At 40.3% G+C, this 17,530-nt stretch overlaps 1 protein-coding gene across 20 annotated transcripts in view; it reads right to left on the bottom strand.

Moving 5' to 3' along the window:
- Positions 1–1,060: 1,060 nt before the first annotated feature.
- Positions 1,061–17,530, bottom strand: part of LOC101156235 (LIM and calponin homology domains-containing protein 1) — a 101,129-nt gene continuing 84,659 nt past the window's right edge. For 4 of the 20 annotated variants that reach the window (XM_023959453.2, XM_023959460.2, XM_023959463.2 and 1 more), the window contains 14 exons: positions 17,259–17,406; positions 17,076–17,179; positions 16,916–16,997; positions 16,229–16,303; positions 12,991–13,019; positions 11,524–11,637; positions 9,141–9,233; positions 8,337–8,501; positions 5,464–5,531; positions 5,243–5,383; positions 4,697–4,780; positions 4,210–4,318; positions 3,489–3,591; positions 1,061–2,762 (listed from right to left, as the gene is read on the bottom strand). In XM_023959453.2, coding sequence (XP_023815221.1) covers positions 2,737–2,762; positions 3,489–3,591; positions 4,210–4,318; positions 4,697–4,780; positions 5,243–5,383; positions 5,464–5,531; positions 8,337–8,501; positions 9,141–9,233; positions 11,524–11,637; positions 12,991–13,019; positions 16,229–16,303; positions 16,916–16,997; positions 17,076–17,179; positions 17,259–17,406 — 1,341 coding nt within the window. In that variant the 3' untranslated portion in view covers positions 1,061–2,736. Of the gene's footprint in view, positions 2,763–3,488; positions 3,592–4,209; positions 4,319–4,696; positions 4,781–5,242; positions 5,384–5,463; positions 5,532–8,336; positions 8,502–9,140; positions 9,234–10,793; positions 10,920–10,958; positions 11,110–11,523; positions 11,638–12,990; positions 13,020–16,228; positions 16,304–16,915; positions 16,998–17,075; positions 17,180–17,258; positions 17,407–17,530 lie in introns of those variants that run through there. The other 16 variants (XM_023959455.2, XM_078953810.1, XM_078953807.1 and 13 more) reach the window with 12 other exon arrangements.

Here is a 17,530-nt window from a genome sequence, read left to right as displayed (position 1 = left end):
GTCTGAGTCCTGTTTTCTTTGTGATTAATTATTCCATTCCTCCTTTAGTCCCGCGGTGTGCCGGAGGTTCTGCAGCAAGCTGGATACTCTCTGGACAATTTACCTGTTCAGGACGGACGACACACGGGCGCGCGCGCGCGCACACACACACACACACATGACATTTTAGGCACCGGTCAACTTTTGAAGCATGTTTTTGGACTGCTGGAGGAAGTGCTAGTCCTTGGAGAAACCCTTCATATGCTGCATTCCAAGCAGGCCTTCTTTCCGTGAGGCTGCAGGGCTGACCACCATACCAGCTCCTTATTACTACTCCTGTTTTGTAAACGTCTATAACATTCAGAAGGAATGCCTAAATCTTGCTCTCATTCATAGCAGTGGCTGAGGGTCCGGTGGCTGAAGAGGCCGGACGTTTCAGCACCAAGGGCAGCTCCGGCGCGCGGCTTGCAGCCTTCTGAGCCGCTTGAAGACATTCCGTTTTCATTTGGGCCGTTCCATAAACACGTGGACAAATACTTTTATACATAGAAACAAAATTGATGAAAAATAGTGAGAAATGTACGTGCTGTCAACAGTTTAATGCCTATGACAAGTGAAGTAAACATATGACTAAAGGCCATGCCGATTTCAAATATTTGATGGGAAAAGCCGAAAGAGAAAGAAGAAGAAGATTTTATTACATTCTATTTAGAACCAGAGCTTTATTCAACCATGTCAACAGCTTACATTTCATTCAATACATTTTACTTACATAGTCACCAATCAAAGTGGCTGTATTTTTGTATTTCCTTTATAATCCCAAACACATTAAACACTTTTTAGAGGTGGTGGGATTTCTCTTTTCAGCCACTCTTGTTTTAAGGATCTGCAGTAGCTCTGTTTAACATTCTCAGAGGAAGTCAACACAACTAAAGGTTTTCGGTTTACTTTGGGTTATTATTTGTCAAAGCCAGGGTTGTTAAAAAGGCATAATACTGCAGCTGTTTGCCATTCCACAACAATAAATCTTTATGGGAGACTTTTTATAGCATATTGAAAAATGGAAAATCAGAAGCCATACTAGTTTGTAACATTTTATTTATAAACATAAAATATGTCATAACAAACGCCCTTGCATTTAAACATTAAATGAACCTACATTCTTGATAGTGTTTAGGTAAATCTTTACAATAAATACAGAACAGACACACAACATGTTTGTTTTCCACTAAAGAAGTATGTTTCAAAGATCCCAGCGCAAGAGACCCAACTGAGATGTATTTAGAACTAAATAAGGATAAAGATAAAATACACAACCACAACCAAAGCTTAAGAATGCAGCCGTTGAGAGAGACGACACCCGCTGGAGGACGAGGATCAGGTGGCAGAAGGAGAGCCAGGTTAGTAATTCTTTTGGCTTTAGCTTAAACATGCAGGGTTTTTTTGTAAATCAACATTTTCCTTTACTGAAAAGAAAGCTAGTTAAAATGTGAAGCTGGTAGCCATTGTTTTAAGTTGGTATTCTGGGTCAAGATTGATGCAGCAGCTGCCGGTATGTGTCCATTTTACTTTGCAGTGTAACTAAATGAAACATCTGGGGATTACTGTGTATTTTCAAATCTTTTCAAAGGAACTATTTGACTGTGAAAATAACTTCCTTTCTTCCAGCATCCAGAAGTCTCCATCACAGTAGAAACATTTGGGGTAAACCCACATTTCCTCCTTTTTACTCCACTTACTGTACACTTACACTCAGACCTGATCTAAAAGACAACAAAGCTAATGTTTATTACACTTTAATAACCCAAAATCATTACAACTTAAGAAAGTTAAAGTCCTATCAGTTGACACACATCTGAACATGTGAGTGTTTTCTCTGCACTGGAGCCATTCTGGGAGGGAGCTGCTGTCACAGCTGCAGGAGCTTTTAAAACAATAAATGTTCAGGAGCTTAAAGTGGAGTAATGAAGGACTCCAAATGACCGTTTACATCTATGGGGTGTGATTTGGGCCAAATGAATGACTTCAAACCAAAAATAATAAACAGCTGTTTGTTTTTTCCACATTATGTTGCTCATCCAAATCCTTCCAAACTGATCCTGGAGCAGCAGAAGTACAGAAGCAGCTCAAACATCCTGCATCTATTCTGCACCTTTGCATTACAGGAAAAGGTTACAAATATACTAATTGCATATCATATTAATATTTAGATAAAAGTGAAAACTTTGCACCTTTAAAATGAAGCTTCTGTTTCTTTGAATCTGTTATTTGATTGAAGAGAATTAAATAAATTTGTAACTGTCAGATTCAGCCAGTGGAGACCTAAAAAGATCCAGGTTGTTCTTTGTTTCTCTTCTGCCAAAAGACTCACCCAAACAGGAAAACAAACTTTAGCATTATTCTAATTCAGAACAACAGATTGCTGTTGCGGTTCTGGGATTCTCATCACCTGCAGCTTGAGGAAACCTGCTAATGTCTCTATTTCCAACATGGCCGTCTCTGAGTGACATCTGTCTTGCTGTGGGATTAAACATGGTTGCACAAGGACCAATCAAATCCAGATTTGACCCACAGATCTGATGACACAAATACAAACTATATTGTCTTGAATGGTCAACTGCCCTCGACCCCATTTTTGTTAACATAATGAATTTCCGGTGGTTATTGGGCTGCAGGGGAAGCAAGCATCCTGACACGCTGCAGATGGTTCATCTGGGATGAGTTTCTTCTTTGAACTCCATGCTTTCCAGTTCAGCATCACAATGTGGTTGGCTGTCCAGCCGCTAAATAACCAGAAAGAGAGAGAAGAGAAGAGAAAGAACCCCAAACTTAAAAAAAAAAATCACAATTACCTTTCAGAGATCAGATGTTACAGGACACACAGCTAAGAGAGGAAAAACGGGCTCATTCTGAGATGAAGACACAGGAGCCTTAGAAAGAGGATTTCATTTAGAGGGTTCTTTATCCTAAAATGATGTTGACTGCTGTAGAGTTATTGAAACCCAAATATTTGCATGAAGTGGGAGAGGATATGGAAAGTCATCTATGTGAAAAATCATCTTCTTTACAAAAGTATCTTCCGTCTCTTGTGTCTAACTGATGCTTCAGTCTGATTCTTTCACTGCAGCTTCAAAAAAGCAGCTCTCCAACTCAAGAAATCCAAATTCCCATTGATCGGCCTTACAGACTGGACACACTGCACTGTTTAAAAAGCTCTTTTAGGAAAATGTGGCTCAAAGTTTTTCAAAAATAAAAAATTAACACTTGTATTTATTGTCAATAAATATGACCAACACAAAATCTCCAGTTACATTTTCAGAAATGGGATTCGGTGTGTTTTGTTGACGTAAAGATTGTCTGAGCTGCTTATTTTTCCAGGGGAAGCAGATGTTTTGCAGTGAAGCTGGAACCTGACCAAAGCCAGGAATCAAGCTGGTTTCCACAAGAGCATGAAGTAAAATGGGAGTAAAAGAATCTAAACAGAGGATGAAAGGTGGGAGGAGACTCACAGCGGGAGCGGATGTAGCACTGGTGGCAGTTCAGGAGCCCGTTTCTGATCCGGACGTCGGTGCCGGTGGTTGTGTCGCCTAACTGCCCTTTGCACAGACCACACTGGACAGAGAAAACAGCCTGTTTACAAATGCTGGAAGAAGAAGAACTCTATGCTCTCAGTTCCAACATCAGAAGGTCAGAGTGTTTTATTATGAAATGAAAATAGGATTATTAGTTGATCAAATATCTAGAAATGCTAACACGTATTTTTGGACCGAAGAGGTGGGATCTATAAGGACTTATCAAAGGAATGAAGCAGATATTTGAAAAAAGATCAGAATCTGTTTTCTCTGTCAAAGTTTGATTCTTCATTTTGTGTTTGGGACAGTTCAAGTCAGGAACCTTGAAGACAAAAACCACAGATTCAACTCCAACATTTGCTCCTAAACTGTCAGCATATCCTTAGAGTCAACAAAGGGCAGACGTTGAGAGTGAAGGAAGTAAGGCAGAAAACAGCTTCAGGACGTCCCATGGACCAAGACCAGGTTCAGCTGATGTCCAGTCTGTCCTCAGCTAGCTAAAGTTATTTCTGCACAGGAGGGGAGATAAAAGAGACTGCTTTCTCTTTCTCTCTCTTTCTCCTTTCACTGCGTTAGACATCTTTGCTTCGACGGCCCTTTGTCCGTGTTTGGAGGTAAATCAGACTTTGGATGGATGAGCCTCGTCTTCCTCACCAACCTTGAAGCAGTGGATGTGGAAATAGAGACTGAGAGTCTCGATGATCATTGCTGCACCTTTCCCTAATGGCTGAGTGCAGCTGGAGCACAGCTTCTTCCCACTGACAGACCTGCAGGAGACACAATCAAACGGCCTTTGACCTCATCATGCATGGATTGAACAGTCATTTCACTTCTTCTCCTGTTCTCCTCACAGGTTAATGAATTTGAACTAAAATAGCAACACTTGAACTTTAAAGTAACATTAATGTTATAATTATGCCTATATCTTACCACCAAAGAAAAGAAAACTCATAATATTCTTAGAGTAAAAAGAGATAAAGCTTTGTTTCTTTCCTCCGTCCTCATTGAAATTCCAAGCAGGTTGGAGGGTTGATGCCGTAGTGCTACATCTTATGAGATGGGTGGAGAAATGTGAGCAACACAGCAGACGCAGAAGGCTGCACACTGCCCCTCCCTCTGGCTGAGGGCTCTTTGTGATGCTGTACCTGCTGGGCGCTGGAGGCTGAGCGTCTGCTGCTGCAGGAGGCTTTGGGGAGCTGTGGCCTACGCTAGAACCCATCAGGTCATTCCTGGGAATGGACAGCAACATGAGCTATAATGATGGCTCACATGTACAGAGACTACTGGCTGTAGACACAGTCCAACCAAAGTAAAAGCAGGGTGAACCATATTCAGGGATGTTGTGTATCCCAGTTGACTTTGTCTTGTAAAATATAGCTTTATATATACACTACACGTCTGCAAGATTTGAATGAAAATGCTTTTAACATATCCTTCTCACTCTGAATGTTAATCCCTGTGATAAAGCAACATGGAGGAAAATGCAGTCAAAAGATGCCACCTGCTGGACAGATGATGAACTGAGGAAATGCAAAAGAAGATCACAACAACTTTCAGAGGAAGTGGTAAAAAGATAGACACCAGAACAACAGACATTAGCAGTTCATAAAAGACACTCACATATTGAACAGCATCATGCAGAAAGCCATTTATCAGCCCCTTTTTTCAGAGTTTTTGCCCCCCTAACAAACCTTTGCTCTCCTGCAGGCCGGCTGGGTCTGCTGCTGTCTGCCGTGTGCACATGTGGCGTCTTCACTGGAGCTGAAGACTGGGCTGGAAAAGGTGTTTGGCGACCAGAACTCTCTGCCTGACTGCTGTTCTGACTCACCAAGCTGATGAGCAAAGAGGAGGTTTCAAATTCCCAGATCTGAGCACATGTCCAGCCTCCGTGCTTCAAGCCTCCTTCACCAACCTTCTGGCAGCTTTGGAGCTCTCCTCAGCGGTGCTGATGTCACTCCTCCTGTTCTCCTCTGTGGTTCTCTGTCAGCCATCACACAAAAGGATGTTCCAACAGAGTTTTTACTAGAACTTCAGTAAACTCAATGGAAGCTGCAGTTAAGGGTTCTCTCCACGTGCTCAACTCACACTTTACACTTCACATTCATTAGCTCTTATTTCAATAAGACTCATATTAGTAATGTTCTGTTATCCTCCAATGCAAACTGACAGGCGTGGAGCAGATGTGAGGGGTAGTATCTGATGAAAGCACACTTTAAAAGAGAAAAAAGTGCATTAGATCAGCACACTTCCAGTGGAAGGGAAACTATTCTACCTCCTAAGGTTCTGTAACAGCTAACAAAAGGACATTATGACACAAATATGAGGACTGAACAAGAACATGATTCATGAACATGATTAGCAGATTTCAGCTAAATGTAGACACCAAAACTCATTGTGATAAACATTTTAAGAAATGAGACCAGAAAGTCTGAGATCTTTGAAATAAAAAGAAAAAAAATTATAATCATCCACGAGAGCCAGCAGCACTTTTTCCTGTTTAGTGGTTCATTTGAGTTACTTTAAACTAAAGATCTCCCCATCAGGCTTTTTTTGGCCCCAAGCAGATTCTGAGTCATTTGATTTGGAAAATCTGCCAATATTAAGATTCAATCCAATGCTTTTGTAACAAATTTAAAAACTGAACAAATAATAAATACATCCAGGTTTGTCCCAATTTTTATTTGATTAACTTTCCTTTATCATTTAACACTAAAACAGAGCACTTCTGTGAAGTAACTTGAACAATCAAGTACAAATAATGCCACTATCAACTAAGAAAGAATAGTTTACTAGTAACTAGTAAAAATAGATCATAATTAGTCATGTGGGGAAAGTTTGGTGATTGAAGCTTTAGGATCTTCAGAACTATTGAACATTTTTGATCATAAATGATTTATATCTCCATTAACAATTCTTAAAAATAATAATTTAATGAATGATTAATGATAAATTTCTTATATTTTTAAATATAATGACAAATATTCATGACTAGTTCATATCAATCTGACCATTTATTCATTTCAGTTGTTTTCTATCTGTCTGTCTGTCTGTCTGTCTGTCTGTCTGTCTGTCTGTCTGTCTGTCTGTCTGTCTGTCTGTCTGTCTGTCTGTCTGTCTGTCTGTCTGTCTGTCTGTCTGTCTGTCTGTCTGTCTGTCTGTCTGTCTGTCTGTCTGTCTGTCTGTCTATCTATCTGTCTATCTATCTATCTAAACTGGAGAAATACCAGGGACTCAGAGAAGAACTGGAGAAAGCATGGAAAGTGAAGGTGACAGTGGTGCCACTGGTAATTGGAGCACTCGGGGCAGTAACCCCCAAGCTGGAGGAGTGGCTACAACAGATACCTGGAAAGACCTCAGACCTCTCAGTCCAGAAAAGCACAGTGCTAGGAACAGCTAAGATACTGCAGGACCCTCAAGCTCCCAGGCCTCTGGTAGAGGACCCGAGCTTGGAGGAGAAACCACCCAATGAGGGTGAGAGGGGCGGTTTTTAAAAATATATATTTGGATCATTTTTTCCTGAGCTTGTACTTTGTAGCCGTCACTTGACAGCCGTCTCACTGATGTTCTCATTAAAAACAAAAACCTGTTCTTTGGTCTTTTGTAATGTCTTAGTAGGTTTTTGTTTGTGTGAAGAAAAACCAATCGAGACACTTGCTGTCAGTTTTAAACATTTATTAAAAGAGTAATTGATACTGGAAGTCCAAATCTGTGAATAGCTTCCGAAGAAATAAAATGTAATGATTCAAGTAAAGTATTTATCTGTGATAATAAGCTTGAAATATACAGCACTGGTCAAAATCTTAATAAAATAAATATCCAATCCCTAATCGGGAGACAACATCTGATTCCGATTGTGTCTGGAACTTCGTGATCTAGCCAGATTTTCATTCACATCACCAGGTTGGAACATCCTGACTTTAGTTAAAACAATATTTTAAAGCGTTCTAGGACTGAATGAACTGCCCTTTTGTGTCATCTAAACTTGTCACTCATGGAATTTTCAATGTAGAAATTGGATCATATGTTCTCAGAGGATCCAAACAACCGTAATGCTGGATAAGAAACTGTTAGTGAGAGAATGGAAGGGCCCATCGACTCCATCATTTACCCACTGGTAGACCTCTCTGGGTCAGCTTGCAGTGCTAGAGAGGCTATCGTATAGATGACTGAACAGAGTGGAAGACTTCAAAAATAAATGCTCTCATTATTTTGAACACATAGGTCAAAGACATTTATATTATTATTACTATTATGTATCCATGTATTAGGGATAATTGTCAGATTTGGCATCTATTTGTCTTTTTTGTTTTGTTTTTGGTATGTCTTTTCTATTTTTCTTTTGTATGGAAGTTATGGGGTTGTTTTTTTCCACAGTGAACTACATCTTAATTGTGCATTCTGTCTTTGAGTGGAATATTGCAATTTTGTCTTTAACAATTAATAAAGTTGAAGTCATAAAAAAAGGAATTGGATTATATAAGATTTTCTCCAAAATGTTTCGGCTTCAGAAAACCCACTAGCTACGTTTAAACAGAACCTTCATGTCTGTTCATCCTCACACCAGTAACATGCTGATTTGCTGCCATCAACCTATGAAGCGGCGTTTTAACCAGCTCCAACGCCTGGTGCATTCTAACACAAGAACAAGCACATCCATGCAGTTCACCCTGGAAAAGGGGCCAGTTTTACCCTGGCAGGGCTTTGCTGTCTACATGTGGTGCCCTGGGCTGTTGTTACGGTTACTCTCGTCACAGATGACAAAGTCACAATCAATAAAGGACTCACTGTCTGCCCCTCCAGCACTTCCTGTATGTGTTCTCGCTCAGGTTGTGACTGGAAGATTGTGTCCTGAGCCCCAGAGGAGGACATTAGCTCCCCCCGGCTGGGCGAGGGCAAGGCTGATGAGCGGGGCGTCAGCGGCATCACCGTTTCTTCCAGTATCCTTCGTTCCTGTCATTAGGGGAGAAACAACAACTACCTTATCGCTGGGTAAGCAGCTGGGAAGGTTTTTTAGTCATTGCTCACATGACGGCAAACATCTTTAACTTTTTAGCTGCAGGACTTCTACAAAATGAGCATTTTCTTTCATTTCTACCCAGAGTCAGTCTCTGGCTGGGTCCAAATTCCTTCCCTAAACCCTACATAGTGCTCTATATAGTGCCTTCGCCATTTTGTAGTGCTGTCCCAATCTACAATTCCAAAATAGATCAATTACCCAGAAGTCTCTGCAAAAAACCAGTGTGCATCAATGCTCACTAGATCGGCGAATATAGACCACAATGCATTGCGTCGGAACAATTGTGGCCAAACAAATGTATTTACATTTATTAATTAATAAACCATACTCTCTTTTATCTTCAGAAGACAGTGGGCTCATAAATAATCGTCATAAAACGCTCGTATCAATTAGATTTTCACTTCGTAAAATCGATGACATCATATCCACCGTTTAAAAAAACATAAAGTAGTGAGCATGGTGTCCCAACTGCTTTTAAATTCAGGGGTTAGGGGGGGCTTTTGGACACAGCCTCTAACAAGGGTTTTATCAAATGTCAGGGATCAGGTTTGCCCTTCAGCATAAACACACACCTCCTCACGGTATTTCCTCTCCTCCTCCATGACTTCCCTCTGCGCTTTCTCCCACTCCTCCTTCAACTTCTCCTGCTCTCGCTGGTACTTCTCCTGTTTCCACAGCAACAGACATATGGTATATTGCAAAGAATTTGGAAAAGATTTAGAAAGACAACAGATAAAATGAAGAAGTTTCTGGTTTCAAAATTGTGTTTTTTTTATTAAAATGCCTTTTTCTGTTTCTGAATCCTTCTTCCAAAGTCAACTTAAAGGAAGTTAACAAAGCTCAAGTTTAATATCTGGTTATAGAAATAAGCAAGCAGTGCAGGGTGAACAAAATATGAGTCCAACAACCATGCAGACTTCCAGAGTTTTCTGCACAACCTTGACTTTTGTCACACACTTTTAGTAAAAGTCCCACTCCATGGCCTTAAAAATCCCATCTGAACTAATTTTTTGTAAGTTTGTGCAGCAACCCAACAAGAAAACGAGATTTAAATATCAAAGAATGAAAGACAGAAGTCACATGCTAAGACATGACAGAACAAGCAAGGCGGCAGAAAATGACAACACCGTACACCAAACCTTCATCCTGCTGAGCACATCTACTGCAGCCACTCCCCACACTGGCTGCCAACAATCTATTCTTAACAACAATTCAGGTTCTATTATTAATAATGCACTTGATTGATGTTTGCATTATAAATAATAAAATCAATGAGTTGATCATCAGAGCAGTGAATTGATGTCAAGCTGAGATGCTCTGGATGCTGTCAGAGGAGAGAGAGGGCGATCAGGTCAGCAGCAACAGCAGTCAAACTGGAAGCTTCTGCGCCTGCGTGAGATGAAAACAGCTGCAGTATCACTGCAACAGATGAGCTTTCACTGCACAATGCGCCATCTAGTGGTCAGGCCGAGACTACAGGCGGTGAGATGCCTTCAAAAAGATTGGCCAAAAAAAAGAAAAATAAACACTAGGAGAGCTTGGAAACAACAGAGAATGTGTAGTTGTAGTTGTGTAGTGTTGTTCATAAGGTGAATTTTTAAATGCCATTTTAAATATAATTTTACATTACTTGTAAAGGCAGCATATGTCTGAGATCCACTGCAGGAGTAAACATCCTAAAGTATTTTCAGCTAATTCCATTTTTCAAAAAAAGACTTCAAACCATGCTAAAATAAACAAGATCTTCATCCATGAAAAAGCACTGATTTATGCTTCCAGCAGACATCTTCAGACACAATCATAGCTAAGATGTAACTTTTTTTCTTTCTGTGTTTAGTGAATGACTCCTTATTAACCAGTCATACACTACATTACCAAAAGTATTGGCTCATCCATCCAAATGATCAGAATCAGGAGACCTAATCTCTTGTTCTGGCCACAGGTGTGTATATATATATATATATGGAGTGATGAATAACACTTTTCCATCTGGTAATCTCATGAATGAGTCTGGGTTTGGTGGTTCCAGGGGAACATTACATGTGGGACTGCATTGTGCAAGCTGAGAAATTTGGTGGAGGAGCAATTATGGTGTGGGCTGGTTTTTCAGGACTTGGGCTTGGCCTCGTAGTTCCAGTGAAAGGAACTCTGAAAGCTTCAGGATGCTAAAACATTTTGGAAAATTCCATGCTCCCAACCTTGTGGGATCCGTTTGGAGCGGCCCCCTCCTCTTCCATCATGACTGTGCACCAGAACACAAAGCAAAGGTCCATGAAGACATGGAGGACAGAGTCTGGTTGGATGAACTGGACTGGCCTGTTCAGAGTCCTGACCTGAACCCCATAGAACACCTTTGGGATGAATTAGAGCAGAGACTGAGAGCCAGGCCTTCTCCACCAACATCAGTGTGTGACCTCCCCAATGACCTTTTGGAAGAATGGTCAGAAACTCCTAGAAACCCTCCTCAACCTCGTGGACAACCTTTCTAGAAGAGTTGAAGCTGTAACAGCTGCAAAGGGTGGACCCACATCATACTGAACTCTATGGGTTAAGAATGGGATGGAAATGCTGTTCAAATGTGAGTCAAGGCAGATGAGTCAATACTTTTGCTTTTTTAGATTGTTTATATCCGTCTGTGACTGTTTTTAAGTCAGTTTGAAAGTTGCTGTTGAACTAGGCTAGTCCATAAATTAGAAAAACTTAACTGGCCAATCTCATTACCAAACTTTCAGAACTTGTAGAAAAGTTACTTCCTATGAAAAGCCTAATCAAACCTAATCAACTTTATACATTTCTAAAATGTTAAACTGTTTTTTCTGCAAGCAGCAAGCCAGACTCAGATATATGCTTAAGGCAGAAGGTCAAACATGGGCGGATTTGCTCTGTAGTCTGAGATCCAGAACCTATTCTTGCACACTCATGCACCATGCTTGAGCGTGAAGGTAAACTGTGTACCTGCAGCATGTGCTCCTGCTCTTGCTGCCACCTTTCCTGACGCTTTCGCTCCTCATCCGGGTCCCAAGACCAGCGGTCTTCCCGCTTGGCCTGGGGAAATACCGGCACTGAAACCTGGTTGGCCCCGGATACACACATGAACATGCACACATTCACAACCATCCATTCAAACAGTTGAACACAAACATTCACCACAAAAAGAAGAGAAGGGAGATGACAGGAATATTTGTTCTACCACAACTCCAATGGTAGGTAAAGGACTCCTACTAAAAAGACAGAAGACAGAGAAAGAGACAGAGATGAGGGACTACAGCCTCTTCATTCGCCATGCTACATCCACAACTCTGCCGCTCCTATCAATCTTAGCTGGGTGTTCAGCTGTAAGACAGAAGGGACCAGACGCAGCTGAGGCCAGGCCAAAAAAGCTCATTTAGGGTCACGGAAGATTTACTGGATCCAGTCTATATTACTAAATCCAGTTCACTTACACATAAAAAATAGTTAGTAATCCCAGAAGAGGAATTTGAATGTTTAAACTCTGTAAACGTGTGGAAATGCTAGCTGCAGCTCAAACTTACAGGTTACCATATATCTTCCGATTGTGGCCAGTGTCTAACTGAAGCCGTTCTCTTTAAAGATATACCCCCACCCCCCTGCGCGGATGCCGGGTGTCTGTGGCATTTGTGTTGTGAGCCAGTTTAGCGATGGCCAAGGAACGCTCATTCGATTTTTGAACTTTTGTAAGGTGGCATAAGGTGGTGCAAGCAGATGGGTGATATTTAAAAGACGGCTGCAGAAAAAGAAGAAAAAACAAGCGATTTCCTGATGAAGCTGCAAAGAAAGTGAGCGACAAATTAGAAGACGGGGTTTGAACGTGAGTTATTGAGCAAAGACAGGAAGGTGGGCGTGTCTCCAGGAAAATGATTCACAAGAAAGGCAAGAGGATTTTTGATACAGAGGTTGATGCTTTAAAGAGAAAAGAAACGTTCACAGCCAGAGCTAATTAGAACATAATGCAATGCTCTCATAATTTTAATAAATCCTGAAATCCTCATCTGGTGTTTTTCTCTGCACTCTTGTCCAAATTTCACCACAAACGTCATCGTTCTATCTGTGATGGAATAGACACCAATAGACTAGGAATGATGTTACAACAGATCAAAAATAGTTAGAGAGGAAGTTTAAAACAGATATGAAACTGAAAGACCATGCTAAACTTCCCTAAGCTTGAACACTGCCTGCTGCTGCATGTGTGTGATCCAATTCAAATGGACAGTGCTGTTTATGAGAAAAGAAGAGATGAGCAGGAAATGTGTTTCAGAAGGACACAGTGATCAGCAGGTCCTCAGACATTGCTGTGAAACCGTAGACATGTCTGCATCCTGATCTACATGACTTTGATAAGTCATTTTGTACGTGTTTACTCAGAAGTGAAGCAGTAACCATCTGGTTGATGATCTTACTCACATTTTTGCACTGATCCTTTTCTGCGTCCTCTGTGGGGAAGGAAACATTCATTAGAAAAAACCAGAACGCTCTGGATTTATGCGATACAAGTACTTTAATGGGACACACTGCAAAAGCAGCAGTTTAGTATGAGCTGCTTTACCAACAGGAAATGAAAGAGTAACAAAAAACACAAGTTCACCAGGTATTATGTACAGGAAATGCTTGAAGTATTCCACAATTTATGTGGAAATTAAAAGCAATGCTTGGATTGATCAGACACAAAATGACTATAGTTATGAGTGCTCAGAAATAATAGGGTAGAGCTACGTCGCTTTTGGTAGAAATCACAATCATGGAGGAACAACGGTAATGTCTGCCTTTCTGGCATCATTTTTGATCTATGTGATTGGTGTCCTGATCTCAGTCCCTCCAAGATCTTTGGGGTAGTTTGATGTAGAAAAAACTGCCGCCTTTTCAAAAAATTGGCAATATAAGTTGGAACATTTTTCAATAATATTTTTGGTGGCTGTGGGGGATGTACTGTGGAAGCATTTGTGTAGCATAATTAAAAATAAAAGTCAAAACCAGAATGCTTTTTCATTTTCAAAATGAAGCTGCATCAAATTCCCACATATTTACATCCAAGATGCTCATTGCGGCAGCTCGAGCTGCAGCCCGAGCAGATAGTCTCCTGAGATTCACGCTGATTTTGCTGTGAGACGACAGCTGGAGCCCCATCAACAGCTGTAGCAGAGTTCACCATGCTAAATCAAACATTTATCGTTTGCTTGTTGGACCAACATGTATCTTCTATATGTGCTTTATTACTGTCATGATTATTAGACATTTCTAAATGAATTTTGCTACACATTTGCCAGAGAACTTTTTGAAAATGAAATGTCAAATACCATTTTCTTTATCATTTTAATTAAGTGACAGAATAAGCGGTGTTGAAGTAGAAAAGGAAAAAGCATTTTGGTGGATTGCTTTTTCATTTTAATTTTGTATACAGTGATCCCTCGCCATAACGCGGTTTACTTTTCACGGTTTCGCTACTTCACAGATTTGCATCGTGCATTGTGTTCTGCATTCTGATTGGCTAAAAAGTCACTCTGCTTCTTCTCTACCTGTGCGTCAATAACGTTGCAGTTTAATATGTACACGTACGTAGCTTACCAAATTTACATTACGGACGTGCAAATTCTCTAGCAATTTCGAGTTTCTCTAAAACCCAAAGAAAAAAGAGCAACAACTGCCTATCACTGTGTTCTTCTCCTGAACAAACACAGCTGCACCGCGGGCTTCAAAAGAAGAAAACACTGCAGAACGGAGTCAGGATGCAGCAGCTCAGTCTGAAGAGCAGTGAAATACACCTGAGTCACTATTTGTCCCACTGTACTTTGTATTTTTTTCATAATCATTTTAAATTTTCTCCCGTTTAATTCAATACTCGGGTCGTGGTGGGCGGGGCTAATCTCTGCAGTTTGAAGCCTTCTGTTCACATTAATGATTAAAATTATTATTTGACAGTACAGTACAGAGTTATTTGTTGAAAAAAACGTTTCTTAAGTACTTTGATTTATTAAACAAATGCTTCAGCCTGTTAGTTTGTTCTTTCTTTTCAATGTATAATAGAGTATTTAATTGTATAATAATTTTAAAAAAATAAAGGTTTCTACTTCACGGATTTTGCCTATCACGGGTTCTTTTTGGAAAGTAACCCCCGCGAAAAACAAGGGTTTACTGTAATTTGATGCAGCTTCATTTTGAAAATATAAAAGCATTTCTGGTTTTGACTTTTATTTTGAATTATGCTACACAAATGCTTCCATAATGTACAAGTTAAAAGTGGTTTCTTTGTCTCTCTTATTTGTTAAATTGTTTATTAAAATGCAACTTTATATAACCTCTCAAGCAGTGCACAGCATTGATGATACTCCTTGTGAAACAGTGATTTATTAAAAAAGTATACACATGTGTGTGTTGGTGTGTGGGTGTGTGTGTGTGTGAGAGCAATTGTAAAACTGGAACAGTAATATCATAGCTGCATGTTTTTTCTTTTTCGTGTTGGGATCACTGTGTCTATGTTTTTGTCTCATTACTATTACTACTATTTACTTTATTATGAAACTGAGGGACTTTGAGAAGTGTTTGATCACTGATGTCTGAGCTAAAAAAATGCAGTAATAAATCAAAGAGTCAAATATAATTTCAAGAAATATGACGCCTGGATTCATCGCTTTCTCTAAAAGTCTGAAGAGACCCTGATTTTCAGCAGAGAGTTTTGAACTGCAGACAACTTGACCTCAACTTTCAGCGCAGCTGATATCAGCTGAAGAAGGATATGGACCTGAATCTAATGTCTGCAGACACAACAGCGTAGAGAACTATAAACTCTGTTTAAACCAGGATGGCTGTCAATCAGCAGAAGATGGAATACCAGGACCAGGAACTCTGAAAACATGAGTCTGTACGTTGCCTTTGTGTTTTATGTCTCCTACTGTTAAGCCGCTTTTCTGCTGGATGTTATTTGTGTTTGCATTGATGATCTTTGTATATTGATGAAAATCTGTTCATTTAAGTTTTTATACAATTTTGATAGATTCAGACTTTTCTTATGAAAAAAAATGAACCATTATCAAACATTTCAGCAGTGAAATGATGAATGTGCTGCATGTTTTTTTAATATCTAAGTTTTATTAGGAAAACATTGAAATATTACAACTATTCAACCAATGGAGTACAAAGTGTTAGCATTGGAAATGTATTCTTAAGACAGTTTTCCTGTTCACTAGGCTGAACCCATAATGGTTTATATTTTGATATATATTTACTGAGACTTTATGAGTCATTACCATCAGGGGGAAGTGAGGTCGTTTTGCATGTTTGATTAGTGATGACGTATTTGTTTCAGTCTCTAAACTAGATTGGTGGATACAGTTTGTTCAAAATGAGAGTGATTGACCAAAGTTGTGGCAAAGTTGGTGTGGTTGGACAAAGTTGCTGAGTCAGGATTGGTGCAATTGCAGCATAGCAAAATCTTGGAGGGACTGAATAACACACTGACTGATCAGGTACATGATCACAGAACGGTGTACGTCAAAACACACAAAGAGAAAACATCATCCTCAGTGAAAAATGTGGGATACAAAAACAAACAGGAAGTGAGGGACATGTTGAGGACCGTGACAAATGGAAACCCTGTTCACCAGCAGTTTAGAACAGACACAGGCTCTCCATGAATGCAGAGGTTTACCTGACAGAGCGAAGAACTCCCAGCGTAACTTAGGGTTGCTGGTTGCCTGCAGAGACCTGACACTGATTTCAAAGTCTAAAGCCAAATGAAAAAGTGTGGTTGGGAAAACAAAAGAGGGAAAGTGGGAAGGAAGGGAGGGGGGTGGGAGGACGAACAGGACACAGGTCAAAGCTGGAGCTGGAATGGACAAGCTGAGAACTGAAGAAGCTGATGTGAATGCTCTCACACCATGTGGTCTTAGATTGTTGAAGGAGATGCTATGGCACTCATGTTTGGGGTTGTCCATTAACGCTTCGATCACCGACTGTCGCTATTTTGAAGGTGAACAACATGTATCTGATTCCTGTTTTTGTTCTGCTGCCTTGATCAGGCACAACTCCCTCAAAAACAGATTTTTTTGGAAAGGGACTTCTGGAAAAAAACCTAATAGAAGTGAAAAAATACTATTTGAATTCTAAGCTCTATAAATAAACAACTGATTTGAGTGTGTGTATGATGGAGAATTAGAAAAAGGGTTTGCTCGTTCATTTTCTTGGTGTTTTAAGTTAGGATCAGTGTCATCCGAATTTGCTACGGTCAAGTCATTCTGGCCTTAGAGACAAAACAGCATTAAGCTTAGAAAAGCTAAGAAACGATGTGATTCACTAATAAGAAGCTCTGGATGTGCATGTAAAGTCATCTGTTCACCTGCTGGAGTTTCCCTCGAGGGTTGATATCCAAACGATGCTGAAGCTTCCAAGCTGAGCTTCGTCTCTGTTTGTGAGGGTTCCTTCAAACACAAGAATCAGGTTTCCATGTTGGGTTGTGGTTCAGTTGCTCTCGTTTCAGCAGTTTTCTGCAGACTTACCGCTGCGGTTTTGGGCTTGTTTTTCTGTGTGTGCATTTCTGACCGGATCAGGCTTGAGAGATTTTCACTGGTGAGCTCAGTTTTCTGTTGCTCCTGTTTGGCTTCTGAGGAATAAAACAAACCGCAGGTGACATTTTCTTTGGGCTTAACTTTAATGGATTGTATTTTGTGTGCAGCAGGTACTTTCTTCCACTGTGAAATCCACCACAAGGTGTGAGGGGAGCAGTGTGGGACTCAGACCTGCAGGTGGCGCTTGTTGATCTGTAGTGTTTAACGGTGCATTGGGGTGACCCACAGTCTCAACAAAGCTTCCATCTGGCGTTTGCAGCTTCTGTAAGAGCCACAAAGGGGAATCCATTGAGAAGAGTTCATTTATGTGTTTTTATGGATGCAGATTTAAAGACCAGGTCTCTTCAGTCAAGAAAAAAACTGTAAGGAAACTAAGACACAGCCAG

The sequence above is a fragment of the Oryzias latipes genome, chromosome 10, assembly GCF_053564925.1.
Source record: "Oryzias latipes strain Hd-rR chromosome 10, Olatipes_Hd-rR_3.1".
Lineage (NCBI taxonomy): Eukaryota > Metazoa > Chordata > Actinopteri > Beloniformes > Adrianichthyidae > Oryzias > Oryzias latipes.
The sequence above is the reverse complement of the archived record's forward strand: the minus strand, read 5'-3'. Positions and strand labels throughout refer to the sequence as shown.